Raw genomic sequence first — 25,471 nt, 5'->3', positions numbered from 1 at the left:
TGCGAAGGAGCCGGGCGGCACCCGCACCCGCACCGGCGGCCTGTGCCGGTAGGACCGCGCTCGCTCGCTTCCCGCCGCCGGCAGCTACGCCTCGACCGCCCGGCAAGGCCGTGGACAGGGGGCAGGGGCAGGGGCAGGGGCAGGGGCAGGGGCAGGGGCAGGGGCAGGGGCCCGCCCTAGGGCAGGCAAGGGCGAAGCCACCCGAGGGCGCGCCCTCCGTGGGCGGGAAGGCGGAGGGGGCTCCTCCTCCTCTTGCCCTCATTAGCGGTCTGCGATGGGGCTGGGAGCGGGTGGAGAGGCTTAGCCCCGCTCCGGCTGGGCTATGAGCGGCCAGCCGTAAGCCATGCACTCGGGAAACAGCACGGGCATGACGAGCCGGCCGGAGTCCGCGACGGCGGAGCCGGAGGTGCCGGGCGAGCGGCCCCTCTTCAGTGCCGGCACCTACGAGCTGCTGGCGCTGCTCGTCGCCACCATCGGCATGCTGGGCTTGTGCAACAACTTGCTGGTGCTGGTGCTCTACTACAAGTTTAAGCGGCTCCGCACGCCCACCAACCTCTTCCTCGTCAACATCAGCCTCAGCGACCTGCTGGTGTCCGTCTTCGGGGTGAGCCTTACCTTCATGTCCTGCCTGAGGAGCCGCTGGGTGTGGGACGCCGCCGGATGCGTCTGGGACGGCTTCAGCAACAGCCTCTTCGGTGCGTGATGGGGTCACCGTCGCCTGCTGTCCCGCTGGGTCCCTCCTCTCGGCTGCCCTCGCTCTCCTTGCCCGCTTTCCCCGGCGGTCCCGCAGTCTGTCGTGTGTCGTCGTACCTCCCCCCCGCGACCTGTCCCCAGCCGTCACGTCCCCTCGCCCCAGCCGTCGCCTCCCCCCCTCCCTCAAGCGGCCGCCGCGTCCCTCTCAGCTTCCTCCCAGGAGTTTCTTCCCGGGATCAGCCCTCCGTCCCGCTTCACTTACCGCCCCCCTCCCCGCGGGGTGCGCGGCGGCCTGGCGGGGCGGGCGGAGCCCTCTGCCCGCCGGAGGAGCGGGGGCCCGGCGGGCGGCCGTGGGGCGGGGCGGAGCGGCGGCCGGGGCGGCTGGCAGGGGACAGGGGCTGGGGGTGCCCCTCCCGGCGACGCGGCGCGGCGGAGTTCTGGTAAGAAAGTCGACAGTGCTGAGGGGAACGGTCCGGAGCAAACGGTCAGTTCACGGGGAATCTGTTTGTCGGCCTCCCGCCCTTGCCGGTGTGAGGGGAGGAGGCAGCAGCCTTGTTAAAAGGGGTCTCCAAGCTGACCGAGTGTTGCGTAGAGCATCAGCCTAAAAGATTGTATTTTACATGAGGAAGCGCTGCGATCTGTGGATAAGGAGCACGTACGAGTCAGGCTGTAGGGTCGGCAGTGTCCCGCCTCGGTGGAACAGGCGGAAACCTGGCTGTGCCCTGTGGCAGTGCTGCCCTGCCCCGAGGGTCTGGCCGCTCCGCTGCCCGCGCTTGTCTGCCCGGGCAGCTGCCCGGGCCGTGGCAGTGCCTTGCCTTTCGTTATCCATATGTGAAATTCCAGTACTATCTTTCAGTCATAGCAGTCTCACAGTTGGCTTTTGCGAAGCCACTGATTCCTGTGAAATGGGATTTTTAGCACTGCAGAAGGAGTACTTCCACTACTTCCATTTTCAAAAACAAAGCTCTTAATGTTTTTCTTCCTCAAATTCATACAGACCCTTTACAGAAAGCTGCAGAAGAATAGGTTTCAGTCCAGCTATGCATGTGCAGTCTGTTAATATGACTTTGCTTTTATTGAGAAATGATGCTGCAAAAGAACGGGATTGTGTTTCCAATGGTGGAAGTGTTTGGCTAATCAGTAATGAAATCTAAAGCTCATGTCAGATCTTTCTGTTTTCTGGCAGAGGTGTGTAAATTAGAGGTGGATCACAGTGCACCCATGCAATGTATATACACTGACTCTAATACCGCAAATTAAAGTCTTTAGTAAGCTTTTTCACATGGCGCTATAGTCTGCCTTTGGGCTGCTGGGACAAAGGTGCGTGGTTGCTCATGATTGATTTGACTGCTGCTACACAGTGCAGCAAAAATCTTATGTCTCGGAAGCTGTGGTGGATGCAGGATGTCGTCAGCCATTTGTGCAAGGTTTGGTATTCAGTCATTTCTGCAGTGCACAGCTCTCGGATATTTGGTTGTTGGTGTTATCAGGGAAGATACTAGAGAACGTAGCTAACATAAGGCTATGTACATCACTCAGCCAGTTCAAACGCTTGAGAAACTCAAGTGTCTGCTAACCAGATTCTGCCAGGCAGCTAAACATTGAGCTTACACAGGAGAAGTGAAGTATAGTTCTGTTCCTATTTTTATCCCTTACATATTATGCCTTCTTAAAAAATAGTAAATATTGTCCATATAGGGTCAAAAATAAGATGCATAGTAGGGGTAATGTTAAAAAACAGACTATAATAATCTCTTACCATCTTCCAAAGATAGAACAAATAGAAACAATGAGGTATAAATTGGCAAGCAAATTGCTTGATCACATATGATCTTTAATTTCTGTTTGTTTTGGGGTGTGCTACATAATTTGTCACTATAAATGTATCCATTGTTGATGCTTTTCTGCATCCCTTTATTTAATAAATTTGTTTCTGAAGAAATGTAGGCAAATTCATGGGCCTTAACTACAGACTAGTCAAGCTATCTGGTTTGCAAAATTACATCTTCCTGTGCTTGGTCACGTTATTTTCCTCTTCCATAGTGTTTCAGTGGGAAGAAATTTTTTTATGATGTATTAGAAAAGTGTGTGTTTGTGTGTAGTTTGTCATATGGAAGTAGAGAATAAATGCATAACTTAATGTTCAGGAATACCTGACGCCTGAATTTACTTTGTTCAGCTACCATGTAAAGTCATAGAAAATACTTAACTTGGCTATTATAATTTGATGCTAACCTAATAAAGTTAAGTCTAATCTCAAGCTTTCCTTTAGTATGTAGTATTGTTTTCATGTTCTCAGCTGGAGAAAAGATTGTTCTTTTCTGTTTGTGAAGATAAGTGGTTCCCCACCTGAGTTGGATAGCAGGGGCATGTCAATACTGAGGGGGGAAAAAAAAATTAATTATGCCCTGCAGGTAGCATCACACTGTGTTTGCCATCTGGACTATTGCCACCACAGCTTCTTGTTTCATTTTGTAATATGTCTATGAAGAGAGTAGTGGTTTAAAGGCTTTTGCGTGTTTTTATTTGTTTTTTGTTCTTTGTGTTTTCATTTGTTTGTTTTTGTGGTGGCAAAGGTACTGATTGAAGCTTTCATTCAGAGTAACCAGGTATTTATAAATACACTTCTCTTGTATATAAAAGCCCAAGTTGGCTATTTTGAGGTCATGGTGGTGGGGAAGGTAATGTAATGGAAGTCTTGTATGTGTATTACCTAGCAGTGCTTCTTAAAGCGTAACGCTCCCCCCGCTGCCTCCCCCCAGGAACTTTTGGGAAGAAAAAGTGTGTTCATTGATCAGAAGACATACAAAATTGGTGGCTTTTAAAAGTGAAGTTCTCATTAACTAAGCAGAGTAGTTACAGCTTTGCAGTTTTCAATTGCTCAGTAAATCAGAGTGACCTAATAAAGGACATTTCTAGAGTAAAGTGGTGGTAGCTCTGATACCATGTGAGGTTACTTTAGTGCTGTGGACATGTGCTGGGACTGGACCTAGCCCAGCTCATTTTACATTGGATAACCAATACCTGTCTATTTACAGCATGTGATTACATTCTTGAATATGAACTTGGACATTGCTATGTGAGCTTTCTGTACCAGCTCTTCAGGCCCAAAGGCTGTTCAATCTTAAGTTCAAATAAGAAAATCCTTATGTAATTTCTTTTTCTTGGAAGAACAGCCCATAAACCCCAGTATTTGGTGTAAGCTGCCTTCTGCATTTGACCTATAAATGAGAGGTTCCCCTGACAGCAAACAAGTTTGGGACACATGATTAAAGCATTTTTTTTTTTTTAAATTATTTTCGCTAAATCCGGAGTTAATTCTCAACAAGTTTTAAAAATCAGATTCTTTCCAATTACTCTAATTAATAGTGAGGAATCACTTTGAAAATCGTGATCATGCAGCTTTATTTTAGATTTTCATGTGTTGTTATGAGGTTTTTGCTCATACTGTTTTCTTTAATAACAAGACTAGCTGTATTGAGGGAATCCAGCCTCCTCAGCCAGAAGACAGAGACTGGGAGAACGACCCCCCCGCATTCCAGGAGGAGATAGTGACCTACTGCATCACATAGACACACACAAGTCTATGGGACCGGATGGGATACACCCAAGGGTGCTGAAGGAGCTGGCTGGGGTGCTCACCAAGCCACTTTCCATCATTTACCAGCAGTCCTGGATGACCGGGGAGGTCCCGACAGATTGGAAATTGGCCAGTGTGACGCCCATATATAACAAGAGTCGGAAGGATGATCCGGGAAATTACAGGCCTGTCAGCTTGACTTCGGTGCCTGGGAAGCTGATGGAGCAGCTCATCCTGAGTACCATCACACAACACATGCGGGACAACCAGATGATCAGGCCCAGTCAGCATGGGTTTATGAAAGGCAGGTCCTGCTTGACAAACCTGATCTCCTTCTATGACAGGGCGACCTGCTTATTGGATGAGGGAAAGGCTGTGGATGTTGTCTACCTTGACTTTAGTAAGGCCCTTGACACCGTTTCCCACAGCATTCTCCTGGCAAAACTGGCTGCTCATGACTTGGATGGGCACACGCTTTGCTGGGTAAAAAACTGGCTGGATGGCCAGGCCCAAAGAGTTGTGGTGAACGGAGTTAAATCCAGTTGGTGGCCGATCACGAGTGGTGTCCCCCAGGGCTCGGTTTTGGGGCCACTCCTGTTTAACATCTTTATTGATGATCTGGATGAGGGGATCGAGTGCACCCTCAGTAAGTTTGCAGACGACACCAAGTTGGGTGGGAGTGTTGATCTGCTCGAGGGTAGGGAGGCTCTGCAGAGAGACCTGAACAGGCTGGAGCAATGGGCTCAGGCCAACTGTAGGAGTTTCAATAAGGCCAAATGCCGGGTGCTGCACTTGGGCCACAACAACCCCCAGCAGTGCTACAGGCTTGGGGAGGAGTGGCTGGAGAGCTGCCAGTCAGAGAGGGACCTGGGGGTGTTGATTGACAGCCAGCTGAACATGAGCCAGCAGTGTGCCCAGGTGGCCAAGAAGGCCAATGGCATCCTGGCTTGTATCAGGAACAGCGTGGCCAGCAGGGACAGGGAAGTGATCTTACCCCTGTACTCGGCACTGGTGAGGCTGCACCTCGATTCCTGTGTTCAGTTTTGGGCCCCTCACTACAAAAAGGACGTTGAATTACTCGAGCGTATCAAAAGAAGGGCAACAAAGCTGGTGCAGGGTCTGGAGCACATGTCGTACGAGGAGTGGTTGAGGGAACTGGGGTTGTTTAGTCTGGAGAAGAGGAGGCTGAGGGGAGACTTCATCGCCCTCTACAGCTACCTGAAAGGAGGTTGCAGAGAACTGGGGATGAGCCTCTTTAACCAAGTAATAAGCGATAGGACAAGAGGGAATGGCCTCAAGTTGCGCCAGGAAGGTTTAGACTGGATATTAGGAAGCATTTCTTTACAGAACGGGTTGTTAGGCGTTGGAATGGGCTGCCCAGGGAGGTGGTGGAGTCCCCATCCCTGGAGGTGTTTAAGAGTAGGGTTGACATAGCGCTGAGGGATATGGTGTAGTTGGGAACTGTTAATGTTGGGTTGATGGTTGGACTGGATGATCTTCAAGGTCTTTTCCAACCTAGACAATTTTGTAATTCTGTGAAAGTGAAGATCAAGGTATTTCTATGTTCGTCTTAAGAATGTCAATATGATTAAATACATAGGTGGAATATGTGCTTAAAATAAACTGGTAGCATTTACCTTCTCAGAAATATTTGTTACATAACGATGATAACTGTTTTTTTTTTTCCCCCCACAACAAGGAGGAGGGCCCTCTCTACACTTTTAGGAATTTTGGATGGAGAGTCTGAAAATTTACTTTGTAAAAGTGCTTCTCGCTTTACCAACCAGTCTAGCAGTTTGGAGGCCCATGAGATCCAGAACTTAGACACTGTAAATGGATTTTTGCATTCAGAAACTTTTCAGTTGAGAAGGTGGCAACAGAGCTACAGATTTTTCTGTCTAGGAATAAATGGCTATTTTTTGTGTTCCATGTAATAGTCTACTTCTGCATTATTGTGACTGTCATGTCCTGCTCAGATAAGGGAGACAAATTACTTAGATTCGTAAATCCCCAATGGAGTGGACAACGATGAGACAAGTCTTGAAGTCCAGACATTTATTAACTTCCCAAAATGGATACATGATAATTGGCTAAGTATATAATGAGTTATGGCAAGCAATATAGTATGCCTTGCATTACTTAGTGGTAGTGAGGGAAAAGGTGAAAAAGGAGGGAGATCAAGAGAATAGATAAATAGAGATCACCATCTTCTTCACTTCTTCATGTCTTCTTTTTTCTTTCTCCCCTTTCACTCCTCACTCCCCCTCAATTTATACAAACTTTCCTTGGGTTTGTCCCTCAGGTTGACCCACATATCCCATGTATGGGGAGGGGTAAGGTGCTTCATGGGATGATGTAATTAGCATGATCTTGTTAATCTTTATTAGCATATTCAGGGATGTCAATATGCATTTTATGGTTAGTGAAGCAAAGGTCATTCACCAGACAGATGGCCCTTGAAACTACAGGTGCACCGGAGCAGAACCGTCCTGCCTTCACAGGGCTCCCTCCTCCAGCTGCGTCCTCTGCTCTGCAGGCAGCCTTACCAGCTCCAAACTCCACACTATCCACCCCATGGCTATAGTTTCTCTACTTGTGAGTGTTTGAGACATTCCTCGGCTCAGAGGGCCTCCAGACCCCCTGTCCCTTATCTTTCTCAGGCTGTTTTTTCTCACAGGCCTGTATCTCTCAGGCCCTGTTTTGGGGAGTTACAATTAATTTCTCACAGTGACTTTATCATTAGGTAAGCCCATGTAGTAATATCTGCTCCTTGTGTTCCATTGTACAGCTCAGAACTTACTGTTCATACTACTGCTAGCTATTTTTTCTGGGACTTGACAGCTTTTCATTGAGCCTTTAGAATGTGCAGAGATCTGCTTGCTACAGTGCAAAACTTATTTTGACTACCAAGCATCTGTACTTGTCACGCAAGTAACTCCCAATTTTCTTTTACTCATTAGATTCTGAAGTCAAGATACAGTTTAGGTACATATGTCTTCACAACAGAGGCCATGAAAAGAGCTTCTCTGCTGTTACAAAGACATTCTTAGCACTCCACGTATTAGTGTGGGGAAAATGATATAGATCATATGGCTAACTGACAAGTCTTAGTCTAAGCTTTAACGATGTGGTTTTCTGTCTTAGACAGTAATCCCCTTTTAATTTAGTTATTGAGTTCTAGTCTTTATTTTTTAACAGGTGATGTATCCTGATGGAATACGATAGCTACTTCAATTAAGTGATATATTTAAACAGTGAGGGTCACCTTTCCATGGAGGCGTACAGTCAACTCGATGCAGGTCCCACTGAGTCTGCCGCCCTCTCCTTATGTGAAAGGTTGTAACTCTTTCTTGTTTGTAGCCAACCAAGCTTCAAGTACTAGAGGTCTGTGTATTCTCTTTATATGGTTTAGCAGTCTAACTCATACCCAGAAGGTTTGCTGTCTATCACTGAGAGCATAGGTTTTGAGTATAATTGCTAGAGAAGACACCTGGCAGCTAAATAAACCCAAATGTCTTCATTAACAGACATGGATACCCTCCTACCTGAAGCAAGAATTTGTTTAATTGTGGAATACAGGCTCAGGGTGTAATATCGTTTCTGTGCATCTGCTGGCTTTTCACAAAGAGACAAACAAGATTTTTTTTTTTTTTAAATGACTGTTGCAGAATTTGATGTGTGCAAGAGTCTGTATTCTGCCCATCCACAGGCAGTGGATGTCTGCCTTCTGTATGTAGGAATAGGCCCTGAGGGTTCAGAAGTAAGCTAGTCTGATAATGTGGAACATACGTGCGTACCTCTCAAGCATAAATCACTTCAGCTACAAGTGATGGCAACTAAACCATCTGCCAGTAGTGTTCTTCTAACACTTTCTGATATGTTTAATTGAGCAAGGGAAGAAAGGAGTGGAAAAAATGGTTGATAATAGGAATGGTCTTGAGGAACAAGAACCAAAATTGTGTATCTGAGACAGTCTCTTGGCAGAAGATTGCAGAGTAAGGCTGTACTCTGGGGTAGGCTTTGTATTATTTCACCCGAATTGTTTCTGATAGACAGGCTAGTGCTACTGAAGTGTAATTAGAGACCTCTGTCTTTCCTAACTGTAAGCAGTTCTTGTAAGGGTAAATAAACACTGTCAGCTTTTAATGTCAAATTAATTGAAGTATTGTGACCCTTCTGGACAAGTCACCATTGGTATACAGCAGCTAGATCTTGATGACCTACCAAGTAAATGTTGAGATCCAGGTGTATACTCCCTTTTAGTAATGTGAACTGGAGGATGGGAAAATTTGTAAGCAGTTTTACAGACAGTACTTCTCTGTGAAAAGCTGCAGAGTGTACAGCTGAGGTTATTTTATTTATTTTAGGGCAAGCTGATTCCCCCCTCCCCCTTCTCTCATATAAACACACAATAACGAAGTAAGGATTAATTGCCAGAGACTGTCCTGTGGACCTGGCTTCACTTACAGCCTGTTCTAAAACAAAGCAAAAACATTTATCTGTATATAATTGTTAGCTACCTTATCTAAGGCTGTTCTCTGCACACTGAAAGAACAATGCCCTGTGCCACCCTCTTCCATTACCAGTGTATGTTATATGCAGTGACTTTAATCTCACTAAAAGCACTTTCTATGGTTACTCAGCAGACAGTTTTAGGATCTTATGTTACAGACAGCTGGAGACTCAATCAGCATGCTTTCAGCTTTAACAATTTTTTTATTTTGAAGTGAATTAATCACTTGCAGGATTGAACATGGAAGAGGTGATTAATTCCACTGTAGTTTTATAGAAGAGGTGTATATAAAATATACTTGAAGTCTGTTGTGTCTAGAAGAAGTGATTTTCATCTACCTACTTATGACTGTGGATGCTAAAATTTGTTGAAAAAATAGGAGTAATACATAGCTGTTGCCTAAAATGTACCATAACACCTAATTCCTGAATTCAAACAGACTGGTTACATATTTTGTGAAACAAAACTACAGAGTGTGATAGCACCTTGTCTTGCCATGGACAAGAAGTTGCTTCTACTAAATTGCTGCTGTCTAGTTTTTCAAATGTGAAGGAGGTGAGGAGGGATTGAGTAGAGTGGCTTTCCCCACTGATTAGGTATGCAAAATAGTAAATCAGCACTTGAATGTAGGTCAAGGATTAATTGATACAGAAAATATGTCCTTTGACAGAAGTCATTGTTTGTCTCAGAGCTGAATCTCCTTTGCTACGTTACTGTAGTTACTATGTTGCTGTAGTTTACTACGTTGCTGTAGTTACTCTAGAGATGCTCAGTCTTCAGGGATACATACCTGATACCCCCTCTGTCCAAATTACAAGCCATTTTCAGGGAGCAGTGTAGCAAACCATGCAAGTAAGCTGCATATTGCATGGAGAGGGCAGAAGCAGTTGTGATTGTTAAAACTAGTTGAAACTAACACTTCTGCAGGCATTGCAATATTTTTGTTCTAATTAAGGTTTATAAAATCGAGCACACACATTGTATGGGACAATGCACTGCAGCTCAGGTGTGTTTTGCACTCTTTTCCATGATGACCCACACTGTGCAGCTTCAATATTTAATCATTTATCCAGACTAATGTGACACCTGGAAAAACACAGTACAGAGGAAATAATTATCACATATGAGACATAATCAGATCTACACTAAATGCAGTATTTCAGTAGGAAAACGATAAAAAATGGCAAAAATGAGAATTTTCTTTCAAAAAAAACCCCCCAAAAAATTATCATTCCTTTGTCATTCTGAGTGGCTGGCTACTGGAGAAGAGGAAGAGTTGGAACGTAGACATTGTGTGCTATTGGCTTAAACAAGAAGACACTTTTCTTTTGCTACATTTGACCTACACAGCTTAATGGGAATGACCCCATTCATAGGAGGGTAATTGCCCAGGTTTAAGTCGGAGATAAAACTAGATCTGTAGTTCCTAAACACAAAGAGTGTTTATGTTTATAACTAGTACTTACAAATAGGAGTATGCTCTGAGATGAAAATCTACAGATCAGACAAGCATTATCTGTAAACACTGAGCAGTCAGGTCTTTCAGAAGAAGGAAAACTGATTTGCTAGTAGAGTAAATCAGCCCTCAGAATCTTGGGCCTTAATCTTGAATCAAAATACATAGATCTCAAGTATCTCAAGAAGTTTTAAGCACAACAAAATTTGCTTCAAGTAAAAACTAAAAACTTTTGAAATGCATATTTTTGCTAAGACTAATTCCCTCATTTGCCTCTCCCTTGCCTGAAGAAAAGTACAGGTTCTTATTTCAGGGGCTAATACCCAGATGTTAACCATAATGGCTTTCTGTAACAGATTTCTTTTTTTAAATCAGCACATATTTAATCATATTAAATTATGCAACTTGCTCAGAATGAAATTTAAATAATTTCCAGAAAAGCTGCTTGGGAGGGAAGTAAAATTCAGTGCTTTCCTCTGCACTAGGCCACAAAAACTGAATTGTACGTAGAAAAGGGATCATCCACATGCATAAATCATATATAAGTTAGTTGTAAGCAGTGCAAGAACATGCATGATGTGATTAGGTAGTGGGCTAAAAAAACGCAAGGTTCTTCCAGGTAAGAACTACCACCAAAGTGTATGGCATAATGCAAAGCACTGCATCTCTGTGAGGGCAGCACAAGAAGCCTTGCATCTGTGTGCTCTTGGCAAATCTCTGCAAAGATTTGACTTAATTCACGTAACACTGTTACTCTGGTTACAATGGACATCATTACCTGCTGTTTACCAGCCAACTAAAACTGACCCAAAATTAGTGTGCTGGGGGGGGGGGGAGGGGACGGGGACAGGGGACGGACAGCGGGGGACAGGAGAGAGAGTGGAATATGGAGTCCTCTTTAACTTATAATGGCTTGAAACAAAAGATTCATGGTTGCTTCACAGAGGTGGTAACAGGCCAGTTTATTGAAAGGATGGGCACCAGAAGTGGCATGTAAGAGTAGTGACAGATACCTCAATTGGCATATGTATTAGATGCTTCAAGTTTCATTATCCTTGGGCGGATGGTCTGTATTCTCACTTCTTTAATGGTAGTTGTGACCTGAGATCCTTTATGGTCATAGATTTGTCTTTCAGTTTGACTTCTGAGCATGCAGAGAAGAAAAACAGTAGTTGTACTTGCTACTGTCATATATTCCCATCCTTTCCCACCAAAATGTGTGATATAAAAGAATGTGTTCGTAGGCAGCAGGATTGAAAAAGAAATACCAAAAATGGAGGAATACAGAGGACGAGAGAGGCTTATGTGTGTGAGTGGGGAGGTATGCCAGGGATGGCTCTGAAAACAGATTTAAGACAATCTTTGAGAGAGTGACAAATATTCTACTTATATGAGATTTGTGTGTGTGTGTGTCTACTCTAGGTAATGCTGTGTGTAGGGTTCCTTTTTTTTTATTCCTGCCATGTCAGCTAAAGGTTTTGGGAGTCAATTCCTGCTACCTCACAAGGGTATGGCTCCACTCGAAAGCTCGGTGCTATGGGGGGATTGTGGCATCAAGCCAGGCATGTTACATAGCTGAAGGATATTCCATCTGCTTATCATCTGAAATACGCAGGACCTAGCCTTGTAAAGAGATGATCCGTACTAGAGCGTCACATATGAAAGAGACCCTGAAGTCTGCTGATTTAGCCAGCATAAAGCTAAATACCACATGCATGCAACCATTTATTATGAGATAACAGTGAGGAGAACATGCAACCACCACCTTCCACCTCCTCCCCTGCTTTGGAGAGCCTCAACCTTACAGGATATGGAGTCTCATAAATTGCTTAATTTCATAGCATGATACCATCAATACTAGGGACAGTTATCACAGTATCCCCAGGTACATGCTTGCCAGCCTCTGTGCTTTATTTATCATGAGTAGTTAAAGAACACTTACACCTGTTCTTTACTGTTAAAGTTCTGGGGTTGTTTTGAAGCATCACAGCTAGAGTCAACATGGAGAAATCAATGTTAAGAATTAGTCCCTACTTGGGGGGCGGGGGGTGTGTGTGTGTGTGTAAGAATAAATCTGTATTTTGCTCCATGAAATCCATAACAAGAAGGTTCTATTTTTCACTCTTGTTAGTAAGTTGTCTTCAACACTTGTCTGTTAGTGTGGAATTCCAGTTGCTAATACAAATGAAAACCTTGGTTTTACTTCTGTTTTAACCTGAATTAGCTAACTCAGGTTAGCATTGTGAATTTATTATTTCTTACGGTAGAAACAAACTTGCAAGTTTCTTTGTAATTTTTGATCTGAATATGCAACTACGGCTGGAAGTAAAGAAATTAATACCATACTACTACTGCTCAAGTTTGCCTAGAAGTTCAATGAGTAGACAAAAGAAGGGTATAGCAAGTAAGATGATTTTTTCCTCTAATTTAAATATGAATGTCATCCAAATTTAAATTATGATCTTTATGGAGACTTGCATAGTGTTTGAAAATCAAGGTGGGTACATGTGTATGTTATCCCTAATTGTTTTTAAATATAGGCTCTGCCAAAAAGGCTTAATGACCACAGAAAAAGCAGAGAATCTATGATGCCCAGCATAGTTATCCCATCAGATCCACCAAATGCATCATGTTTCAGATGTATGTCTTACTGAGATCAATAGGTTTATCTGAACCACAAATGACAAATGCTTTTGATTGCTTTGTACAAAATTCTGCATTTAAGCCCCTTATCTGTGATCATCTAACCATTCCCTCACTCCTTTCTGACATAAGCATTTAGTGTTAATATTGGGCAAAGATACAGAACTGTAAACTGGCCATAAAGTGTGACCTGTTAGGAAGCAAGATAAGCTTTATGATAATGTTTTAAAAGAAGAAATCACTAACAGTGGAGAGATGATTGAAAGATGATGAAGTGAAGCCTAATATAGAGAAGGAAGATCTTTAGAATAAAGTATTTCTGAAAGCTTTGGGTTAAAATCCAAAGTGAATAATGGATGAAGTCCTTATGTACAGAGGCTCCATTAATGTTTAATACGAATTTTTCTTGAATGAAGACTTCAGGATTCACTCGTGAACTTTGCAGTGAAGCATGAAAACTTCACTTGCCATTTTCTATAGCTTCATTGACATTCACTCGGAAAAATCTGGACAGCAAGCAAATATGCAGTGCATCTAACAAAACTATGACACAAAGGTGAATTTTTTATATATTTGTTTCAAGCTTTAACTGTGTATCTGGAACCACTTTTACACTTCTGCTGTTATCTTGCAGAACAAAACACGTCAATCTAGAGGATTAGCTTTTATAGAGATTATTTTGATACGACAGCTTTGGCTTCAAGGGCAAACTGATAAGCATGTACATTGCAAGCTTATTTGATAGTTACTGATTCAGAATCTATTTTCTTTAAAGATGGAAAGTCTGGTTAAAGACAGACTTCTAGACTTCTGCGAATAAGTCTGCTGGGGTGGGGATTTTAGAAGCAGGCCCTTTAAGAAATGAGCCCTTAAATCCATTTGTGGGTGACTTCAGAATGAATGACTTCTTACTGAACCCTGTGAACTGTGCATCTGGATTGGTCTTGTGAACAGCTCTGATGTACTTCATGAAAGCTATGACATCATATGTAGATTGAACAATTACTCTGTAGATGCATCTTTAGATGTCATGTTTGTTTGCTATCTTGTTACTGGCATTAATAGGCTAATAGAACAGGTTTAATAGAATCCTAGATTACCGTGGGGGAAAAAAATAAATAAAATCATCTCAAAAGGAAATGCAACTCTTTCATTTGTTAATCGGAACCAAGAGCTGTAAAATTCCAGCAGTACTCTAGGATGTTGCATGTATCACAAATGCTGCTTGAAACCATCCCTCGACGTCAGAGCTAAACTCCAACTGAATTAATTTCACCTACCAAAATGTATAAATTCTCCCTTCCCCACTTTTCATTTAATTATAATTTCTTCCTTTGAGAAGATATTTTCCACCCTTGGGATCAGTGCAACAAAGGTACAGGTATTGCCCAAATAAGATATAAGTAACTAATTAAATATTTTTTTGTCTTGTGTAGAAATTTGGTTGGAACTTGACAGTACTATTAGCATATGGAAAAAAAAAATGCAGATTGTTAAAATGCACATTGCACACTGTGGCACATTGAGTTTGAACAGACTTTTTCAAGATTTTTGCTACTGCAAGTGTTACTAGCTCTTATCTCACATGTGGAGGTGGCAGGCATATTCCAGCTCTCGCTTAGAGTTGTACGAGACCCTTGGGCATTTTCTGCTGTTATGGCTTTGCAGTTTCATAATGGAATTTGTTGCCACAAAGTGCGCACACAGAATAGATGAAATTCCCAATAGTTGGGAAACTCAAATAACACAAGGTTTCCAGTTGTTGCTGCAGATCATTCACAGATATGAAAGTCTGTTCATACTTTAATGGTCTATCCATGAGGCTATTCTAGTTACACAAGCTAATCTGTGCTGCTTCTTTCTCTTAAGTTTTTCTTAGAAATATCAAATGTGCTTTGGTTGCAGTTTGATCCAGAATGGAAAAGAGGCATAACGGGGAAAATTCAAGTTGTTTTCTGTTCTAGTCATGCCCTTGCCTGTACTGGAGTCCTCTTAAAAACAAGGACCTCCTCTGGCCCCCAGTGCAAAACTGGACCTTATGCTCCACTGACTGTTAGTGGAACATAAGTTCCCAAGCAATTTTGACAGTTTTGAAGATTCTACCTATTGAGAATTTTTTTTTTTTTTATAGAGTTAGGAATAAAATAAATAGCTGAAACTTTTACAAGCTGGAAAACAGTTGCCATGAATTACAGTCATTATTTCTATCAAAAGCAAGAGCTCCCCAGTTTGTGGTATAACAGAGTTGTGCAGCTGCTTGGATTTTGAGGGCTTAACTTGTGGTAATAACATTTGAAACCTTGAAATTGCAGGCTTAACCTTCAAATCATACAGACTTTACACAGTAAAATCAAAACAAGCTTTATCTTGTACAGATTTGTGCAAGCTTTATTTCTTTTTGAAAAAAGGCACCAAATCACACAGTACACTAATAAAGATGTTATGTCAAGTATATGGAAACAGTTCTGAAAAAGACCAACTACTAGATTCTTTGGGGCTAATGGGTGTTTAACTTAAGTCTGAGAGTTACTCTGTAGATTTTCTATATTAAAAAGATGGACAATAAAATTTACAACTCTAACAAAGTTATTTGCATCCTATGGGAGTATAGTAGTATTTCATATACCTTTTTTTTCATACTTTTTTTGGTAACATTAAAGAAGGGGAGAGCAAATAAAGCAGTGCAATCTTAAAGAGATTCCTGTGAGTTAAATTGCTTCTGAAATGCTGCTGACACTACCCAGAAGTTGTTCCTCTGACTATTTCTGTTATACTCAGCAATGTCCAAATGCTGAGAGATGCTGCCTGTAGTTCAATTCGGCTCATTCAGTAAAAGTAGTTTATTGGTAATTCCTCATCTGAGAGTTAAAAAGTGCTCATCTGCCCATTTAATAACATGTTTACTTAGATGTGATGCATACTCGTAAGATAGCTTATACCCGTTGAACACAGTGAAATGTTGTTTTCTTATTAATTCCTTTGTCATGTAGAGGTTACAAGAATGACAAAACCCAAATGACTCTTAAACAGTGTTATCTACAGCACTCTCCACAAAATTAATGTGTTTTTCCCCTAGTCATGGACTTTCTAATACACATTTTAAAACTCATCTCCTTAGGGCAGATCTTGGTATTCCTGTTCTTACAGGTATTTCTGCATGTCACTTACCACAAATAAACAAGTAACCATGGCTCCACAGAACACAAGGGGCTTTGTTTTTGACAAAATTCCATGTATTTTGTCTTATCCTGCAAAGGTATTTTGTTTTCAACTTCTATTTTTATGGTTAACTGCTTCAACCTCTACTCTTACAGCTATGACCTTGTTACAGTAGAGATCCTGCATCAAAGAGGAATTTACTGTAATATGCTGTGACCTGCATTTCTTGCCTCATGACTGCATGCTACCAGACACTTCTTTGAATACCAACAGAACAGGGATTTGCATTTCAGTACATACTGCCTAACAGGCTAACCAAGGTCCCTTTTGCAGTTCAGGTACAAAACTGAAATATTCCTTTAAAGAGCAGTGGTTTTAGAGTGAAAGGGGTTTCATCTAAAACTGTTCTAAGATCTCTGTGTAAGGAGCAATTTTTAGAGATATTGAGCTTCCAGTGACTTCCTTGAGAATGTCAAGGACTCAGTAAATTATTGCTTCTGAACACCTGTACTTTCAACCAAGTGTGTGTGCATTTCATTGCTTTGTCATGGCCAGAATTCAGTACTCGTATATAAAAATTGATGGAGAAATATTAAGAGTACACAGGGACGTTAGTCATTGGATGCCATTGTAGGGAGAAGGAAGGTGGTAAAGTGCAAGAGGTTAACTTAGGAATTCTGACTCGCTATCGTGAGGACCTGCTCTTTCTCTCCACTAATCATAGACAAAGTCTCAGTGTACTATGTAAGCAAACTGAACCTACAATTGAGTGATGTGAATTTTCCTCCATAAACATGTCTGTAGATGATTTTAATAATTATCAGGTAAAAATTTGTAATTCATAATCTCTGGGCACAGAAAAATGTGAGGGGAGGGAACTTCTTGCCTTACCTTGTGTTCAGGCAGTAGAATGCATTTAATTGTATAAAGCATTTACCTCATATAAGTGTAGAATAGTATCTATATAATTCTGTAATTATTTTCTAACTCCTGTTAAGATCTTGCTTAGATCCACATTCTTCAATGTATTTTTCAGCATGTTAGGTCCTGAAAAAGGGCATGAAGGACTTCCTTTTACCTTCACTTAAAAAAATCCCAACCAACAACCAAACAAACCCTAAGTCTTTTGGAAACCCTCTAGTCCACATTTGCTAGTCCAATTTCTCTTTCAAGCCATGAAAATGAAATTCTACAGAAATGACTTATAAAAGAAAAAAACCCCACAGAACCATACATAACTAGCTGTGAAAGTAGTATGCCTTGCTTTCTGCATGCTTGGCAATATCTACTTCTCTTTGTGATGAAGGTTTAAAGATAACACTGGCAAAAAATGTAGGTATTTAAAAAAAAAAAAAAAAAAAGTTTCATTTTAAAGAGAGCCATGACAAGAATATGGCACATTTTCCTTCAGAGTGAGAAATACTTCCTGTTAATCAAGAAAGCTTTCTAAACTAATCACTTGTAAAAAGAGATTCTCTGATACTTGCAGGATAAAGTAACTTTCTTAGAGATCTTAAAGCACATCCTACTGTGAAATACTTTGTTAATAGTATACTGGTTTTGCTGTTGAATGCCTTTACACAGAGGCTATGTCCGTCTAGATTTTGTTAGTTGCCTTCCTAAAATCCATGTTGCTGGTGCTTGAGCGTGGTATTGTTAATTTGTCTTCCTTAAATGCTTATTGTTTTTTCCAAAGTGAGATCAGATATCTGTGATATCCTTTGAATGTTCCTGCTGGATATAATGGTTATTCTCTCTTTGGCAGTGAAATCTGCATGTTCAACCTTCTCACAGCTATATAAATGCATGTTGTGCCAAATATGAATGTACTTGAAGAAATGAAATGCTGTGTGTATGTGTGACAAAATACTCATGCTTCATATTAGATAAAATGTACACAAATTTGGACACAGATATTTATATAACCTTAGAGTGCTGTGAAATATAATTTGAAATGTCATTTAAGAGCCTGTGTATATGAGCTTGACGACTGAATTGTGACAGATTTCAGGTGACTGGCACATGCCTGATGGGCAGTTTGGTTTTTGATCATCAAATTTCACAGATCGTTGAAACAGAAATCTTTATATTCTAATCAAGGCAGAATTGCCTTGACTTCATTAAATTATAAAATTATCTTGATAGGGTAATGCTGAGAGCTGAAAATTGGTGATTTCTGTTATGTTAATAACTGTGTAGTGGGGTTGAGGTAGGCAGAAAAGGAAGAGAGTGCACAAATAATTGAAATGAAGACTGTGATATTTTTATGATAATAGCAAGATAGGAAGGGACACTCAAAGTAACCCAGTGTCTTCCAGATGGGACTCCTTCAGCAATGTAACACTCTGCTTTCCTGGTTGTTCTTTGGAATGCAAAGACTTCCAGGAAATCTTGAAAGAACTTGGAGTTCTATTAATTTTGTTCACATCAGAGGTGCATATCTATGCTTTCAGTTGTTTAAGGCTTTCTTTGACTTCAGTCTCAACTCTGAATTCCCTAGGTTTCTAAGAGATTTTGTTATTGCTGATTATAACATTTCTATATGGCAGCTTTTTCTTTAAAAAAATCCCAAACAACAAACAAACCAAAACCCTAAAACAAACCCCATAACAATTGCCAACAATATACCCCTCTGAAGCATGATCTCTTGCTTAATGAAGCAACATTTAGGAAGAAGTATTAGCCTTTTGTTTTTTTCTTTTTTTCCCCCAAGTCCTACTTCCTAGCCATTGTACTTCATGGATCAGATGCCAGCACCCTAGTCTGAGTAGTTCTGAAGTTACTGATACTATCTGAGTTAGTAGTTAGTGAGTAATGGCATGTCACCTGAAAAGCTTATTGGTGTTAGATTCAGAATATAAGCTAGCTTATTCTGAGTTAACCTGCTAGTAAAGGAAACACTTATCAAGAGGACTTCGGTCCAATTTGCAATGTTTGTGAATGGTGTAACTGACTTTCTTTGTTTTTCGTACAGGAATTGTTTCAATTATGACTCTCACTGTTCTTGCCTATGAACGCTACATTCGAGTAGTCCATGCAAAAGTGATTGACTTCTCTTGGTCTTGGCGGGCTATCACATACATCTGGCTCTACTCATTAGCCTGGACAGGAGCACCTCTTTTGGGCTGGAACAGATACACATTGGAAATTCATGGATTAGGTTGCTCAGTGGACTGGAAGTCAAAAGACCCCAATGACACCTCCTTTGTGCTCCTTTTTTTCCTTGGCTGTCTAGTAGTACCTGTTGGGATCATGGCCTATTGCTATGGCCATATTCTGTATGCAGTAAGAATGGTAAGTTAATTCAAATAAGACTTCTCTTAATGTAATATTTTCGGTGAAAAATGTTGATGCTGTACATTAAGCTTGGATCAGAGACTAAATTTGCGCTCTCACTTCTTGTTCTATGTCACGCACCACTAGAAAGGATGTAGGGTTGGAGGAGAACCAACCTAGAGCTACCAAGGTCTATTTGTTGTGTAGTTTTACTGGGAGACAGGTTGGGGAACTGCTCATGCTCACCAATCCACACCAGATCTTCCCTTCAAAAGGGAGAAAAAGAAAACTTTGTTAGCAGTTCTCCTGATTAAAGAACACTCTCTTCTCCTTGCCACTCTGGAGAAGATAACTCTATAAAACTCTTCCAAGTGGAGATTAAGCCCTGTTAAAACAGTTTTCTGTGTTAAGGCAACCCATTTTAATTCAGTCCAGATCTTTAGTGTCAGAAAGTGTTAATGTTTCATATTCTGTGGGTAACTAGTCTGGACCCATTCAAGTTTGTGGTCAACAGTATTGGCACAACTGATAACTGTTACAGGGAATGCTCACATACATGTCCCATCTTTTCTTCCTTTCATGACTCACTCAGATAATACTGGGAACCTGCTGCCTAGTATTCTGTTTTAAATAGAGATTTTGTAATTTTAGGGTAACAAACTATGTGGCAGAGCAGTACAGAGAAATCTATGAAATTTGTGTCATGAGCAATCTTCAGAGAGAAGAAAATCTACAGGGTTGTCGTAACTAGTCGGACAAAGAGTGACTAAATGTAAATTGAACTTGCTTATGCCAGTGGATGAGGGCAAATTAGTCTTCCAAAATACTTACCATTATAAGTGCAGCATGTTTTGTTACATCACTGGATTTGTTGTTTTTCAGTAGATTTGCTATTCTGTCTTTCCTCAGATTATATTTTTATACTTTATATACACAATAAAACTCTGGGAAGCATGATGCAAACTTCCAGAAGAATTGTGGTTCATAAGATAAGGTATATAGTGTCTGTACCTAAAACTAAATTAATGAATTAGTTATTTATAAATAAATGTAAAACTCTTCAGTTTCAAGTAAAATATAGAGCTATTTTACTTATCCTTTTCTTTTACAGCTTCGCTGTGTGGAAGATTTCCAGACTGTTCAAGTGATCAAACTTCTAAAATATGAAAAGAAGGTGGCTAAAATGTGTTTCTTAATGATCTCTACATTCCTTATTTGTTGGATGCCCTATGCAGTGGTCTCCCTCCTGGTAACATATGGCTATAGCAACCTTGTAACTCCAACAGTAGCTATCATTCCATCTTTCTTTGCCAAGTCAAGCACTGCTTATAATCCAGTCATCTATATCTTCATGAGTAGAAAGGTAGGTACATCAAAGATTTTCTTTCTTGAATAATTAGTAGCCAATGCCGCAGTTGTTTAGATCTGATTTACTTTAATCTGTAAAATTTAGATTTTCTTTTTTTTTTTTTATTTGAACAGCTGGGATAAATGGTAAAGATCTAGTAGAATTAAAATCCTTGATGGTGCTTAAAGCACTGTCTTGTCAGAAATTGGATTTTAAATGTCTGAATGGAGGCATGAGCACTCACATGAAAGGGAGGGGAAGGAGCGTCAAAATTTAAGTGTCTAGTTTTGACAGTTTACCCATGAAATAGATTACAACTAGAAAACCTCATCTGAATCACACCCTTACCACAACAGAGCTCCATCAGAGAAAACTCAGAATATCTAGTGTCTGTTTTTGTGGAAGACAAAACCTGCCTCTGACTTTTCAGTTATGGCAACACAAGATTGAACAACTTGGCTTAGTATTTCAAATATTACACCAGTAACATTTCTCAGAGCTTCATTGTATTCAAAGCCAAAATCTCATGTGGATGACAGTGAAATGTTTTTTGGAGACAGTTTATATACTGTTAAGAAGACATACTTATCTATGAAAACCAAGTTTTTATTTTTGTCTGCTTTTGTAGTCTTCATTATGAAAAGTAGACTGCTGATTTAATGGTGGTAACTAGCTCATTTCAGTGCTTTACAGAGCAAAGAGAATGGAAGTATTTGGAGTTATCAGCAACATGTCAAATATGTGGAAAATAGAAGACTACATATCTTTCTGTAAATCATCAGTACTCTGAAGATAACCACTGAATGCAGTTAAGCAGCACTGGTGAATTTATTTAGACATTAAAATAGCTTCACTGTAACCCAGAACACTAAGTGGAGCTGTAACATGCACATTCTAAACTTCTGAAGCCAAGATTGTATAGAGTTGAAGTTATCTGCAGTTTAATAAAATCTCTTGGCAAAGGATTAAAAAACCAAGAATGATTGCTAGAAGGATTTCCCTGTTTTTTCATTACCTTTTAGCTCATTATAGAGATGGAATTTTCAGTGACTTCCTACGCTGATTTGCAATTGCCAGGCAGCAGCCTGAGCCAGCCAGCAGTCTGTAGGGACAAGGCAGCCAAGTCAGTGTGTGTGATCAGCCAGGTAGGCAGCCAGGGAAAGGCTGCGCTGCAGCTCAGGCCAGGACCGAGGGAGGGCAAGGGTGAGCTGAAATGCTGTTCCTGAGCAAAGACAGGAGGCCCCCAGTGTGGCATCTTGCTGCTCTTCCCCCACAGCTCATTTCACAGCAGGTCGATGCAAGGCTACACAGCTGCACGATATCATCTGGCCTGGATATGGGGAGCTAACAACAATCATGTTCAAAAGAATATTTTTTTCAACAGAGTGATTTTTTTAATACAGTGGCACTGACTCTCTACCTAGATGCTGGGCTGAGTCATTTATCAGAGAGATTTTGTCGCTTCTTATAGCCAGAAGCAAATCAGACTGGTACCAGGCACAATGCCAGTAAAGTCATAGACAGGATAAGAATGAATCAGCTGAACATGCTTGTTGGAGTTGCATTGTAAAGTACTTCTCACTCACCTCTAATTCCAGATTAAGACCAAAATGATATTTTTTTCTTATCTTCTGGGTTATTGTGCTTCCAGAAGGAATCCTAAAACCAGTTCTTCTCTAGAATATCCTTCTTCTATCTGATCTGTTTTAACATGCTTGTGCCTCTCACTTCTGTGCTACTCGAAGGTACCAATTTATCTCTGAAATCTTCAAGGCCTCCACATGACCATTCTTTTGCACCAGATTATTTTTCTCTGTTATCTTCTAATTTTCGAAGTCCTCCTTTCCAACAGGACCTATTGCCTCCCCTGCATCAGTGTAGGATTAATTTCCTATAACAAAACCTTGTTCCAAACTGGCATGTTAGAGAGCTTCTTGTGTAATAGCTGGGAAAACAAAGTTACTGGCCATGCAGGATAATACGGAATAATCCTTAAAATAGCTAGATGGGAGGCTGTTGAGAAGGGTGCCCTACTCCCTTTTCAGAGAAGAGGTGGCTTGTTTCTTCTCCCACTCTGTTTGTGGTGGGGGTTTCGTATATTTTTTTTTTTTTGTCCTCTCCATACATTCCAGACATGTCTTGTTATGGTTTATTAAAGGAGGAGTAAGCTGCCCACTTTTTTTCTTGTAAAACCAGAGAATTTCCCCAAGGGATCATGTTTGAGCTTTAGTTGTATGCAGACATGGAACTACTGAATGCTTTGCTTTGTGAAGGGGAGACCATAACTGGAGCATTTAAAACAGCGCTACTAGTGGAATTATCATTCTGTACGCTGATGTGAGCTTTCACTGAATACCTTGCATTATTTAGTCACAAGGTAGAACAGACTTCCTGTATCATAAGTGGCTCCTAGTTAGCTGAAAGACTTAGCAGAATGTGTAAAATTTCATTTTACATCTGTGACATTCAATGCTTGTGTTAGAATTCCAGATCCTGGAGTTACTTAAAAGGAAGAAAACATCACTTTGTATCCCCTTCCTCCCCTCGTTCCTTCCATCTGCATCCTCATGTGAAGTGTTTCTGAGAATATTCTTCCCCAGCTTGATCGAATGCATGATATTTGAATATAGGAACAATACCTATAGCACACTTTGGAGCCTAGTCCTCTTGTTCTTTGCAGACTGTTGATTGTAGATCTTGCTGCTGGTAAAATACTAAATTGCATTTCAGTGCCCTCTACTGGCTAGGTGATCCTGTTCAGCTCTTTGGCATAGAGAAAAAAGTACCCACTAAAAAGCCACCATGTTTGTTACAGCACTGAAGGTAACTCGGAACCAGGAGATATCTTGATAAGGACATAGAGTGTATTATCAATAAATTCGCAGATGACACCAAGTGGAAGTGTCGATCTGCATGAAGATAGGGAGGCACTACAGAGAGACTTGGATAGATTGGATCAGTGGGCCAACGTTAACGGGATGAGCTTCAACAAGGCCAAGTGCCAGGTCCTGCACTTGGGCCACAACAACCCCATGCATCTCTACAGGCTTGGGGAGGTGTGGCTGGAGAGCTGTGTGGAAGAGAAGGATCTGGGGGTTCTAATTGACAAACAGCTGGACATGAGCCGGCAGTGTGCCCAGGTGGCCAAGAAAGCCAACAGCATCCTGGCTTGTATTAGAAATAGTGTGACCAGCAGAAGTAGGGAGGTGACAGTCCCCCTGTACTCTGCACTGGTGAGGCCACACCTGGAGTATTGTGTCCAGTTTTGGGCACCTCAATACAGGAGAGATATCGAGGTGCTGGAGCAAGTGCGGAGGAGGGCAACGAAGCTGGTGAAGGGCCTGGAGAACAAATCCTATGAGGAGAGATTGAGGGAGCTGGGACTGTTCATTTTGAGGAAGAGAAGGCTGAGAGGAGACCTCATCACTCTCTACAACTACCTGAAAGGACATTGTAGAGAGGTTGGTGCTGGTCTCTTCTCACAGGTGATTAGTGACAGAACAAGGGGGAATGGCTTTAAACTGCAACAGGGGACGTTTAGACTGGACATTAGGAAAAAAATTTTCAAGAAAGAGTGGTTAGACAGTGGAATAGGCTGCCCAGGGAGGTGGTGGAGTCACCATCCCTGGATGTGTTTAAGGGTCGTTTAGATGAAATGCTGGGGGATATGGTGTAGGGGAGAACTTTGTAGAGTAGGGCTGATGGTTGGACTCGATGATCCCAAGTGTCTTTTCCAACCTGAATGATTCTATGATTCTATTCTATGATATGCAGAAATCTGTTATTTTGAGTCATTTACTGTACTGCTATCTTCACTGGATTGTACACGATAGTGAATGCTTAGGAAGCTGTAACTTCATTCTGTTTATTCTCTCTTGTAGTTTCGACGATGTCTTTTGCAACTCCTGTGCTTTCGTCTGATGAGATTCCAGAGAACTGTGAAAGAGACACCAGCAACAGGGAATGACAAACCAATACGACCAATAGTTATGTCTCAGAAAGCAGGGGACAGGCCTAAGAAGAAAGTGACTTTCAGCTCTTCTTCTATAATTTTTATTATCACCAGTGATGACACTCAGCAAATAGATGACAACAGTAAACACAATGGGACAAAAGTAGATGTCATCCAAGTAAAGCCATTGTAGGGATCAGCTAAAGAGATGTGAGAATGAGGTGGACTTCAGCCAGTAGACTGTTCAGGTTGGAGACCAGTTTCAGTGGCGGTGTTTGTGGACTGCCAAGGGAAACCACATTCTTAAGCTGTGAAATACTGAAGGGATTCTGCATCTGAAGCTCTGCAGGCAGTTCAGTTTTGGTCACAGTACTGAAATCTCTGCATCTGTGCCAAAATTGCTGATGGATGTCTTTACTCTGAATTTTCTTAAAGCATATTGTAGGATTGCCATTCAGGAGAACTTGGTCAGGCTGGAGGAATGCACTGACAGAAATGTTACGAAGTTCAGTGAGGACCAGTGCAAAGTCCTGCTCTTGGGAAGGAAAAAGGATGCTGCAGCACAGGAGGCTGGGCCCTGGCTGCCTGGGATGCAGCTCTGTGGAAAAAGATGTAGAGTCCTGTTGCTCAGTGAGCAGGGCATGAGCCTGCAGTGTGCCCTGGCAGCAAGGAAGGACCTCAGCATCCCAGGCTGTACTGACAGGATCAGAGCCAGTAGCCTGAAGTGATTATGCCCTTGACTCAGCCCTCACTAGACCACATCTGGTTTTGGGACTCCAGTACAAGAAAGAAATCTGTAAACTGGGGTGAAATCAGGGGAGTCCCCCAAGATTGTCAGGGGTTGTAGTACT

General features: G+C 41.5%; 1 protein-coding gene across 1 annotated transcript; it reads left to right on the top strand.

Annotated features, from left to right (window-relative positions):
- The first annotated feature begins 334 nt into the window (after nt 1–334).
- Nucleotides 335–24,813, top strand: OPN3 (opsin 3). The gene is made up of 4 exons (XM_074863232.1): nt 335–695; nt 19,019–19,338; nt 20,432–20,683; nt 24,550–24,813. Exons 1-4 carry the CDS (start codon nt 344–346, stop codon nt 24,811–24,813), a joined length of 1,188 nt encoding a protein of 395 aa, XP_074719333.1. The 5' UTR covers nt 335–343.
- The last annotated feature ends 658 nt before the right edge of the window (nt 24,814–25,471 follow it).

Source organism: Strix uralensis, chromosome 3 (assembly GCF_047716275.1).
Source record: "Strix uralensis isolate ZFMK-TIS-50842 chromosome 3, bStrUra1, whole genome shotgun sequence".
Classification (NCBI taxonomy): Eukaryota; Metazoa; Chordata; class Aves; order Strigiformes; family Strigidae; genus Strix; species Strix uralensis.
Note: the sequence above shows the minus strand (reverse complement) of the source record. Positions and strands in the feature narration are given on the sequence as shown.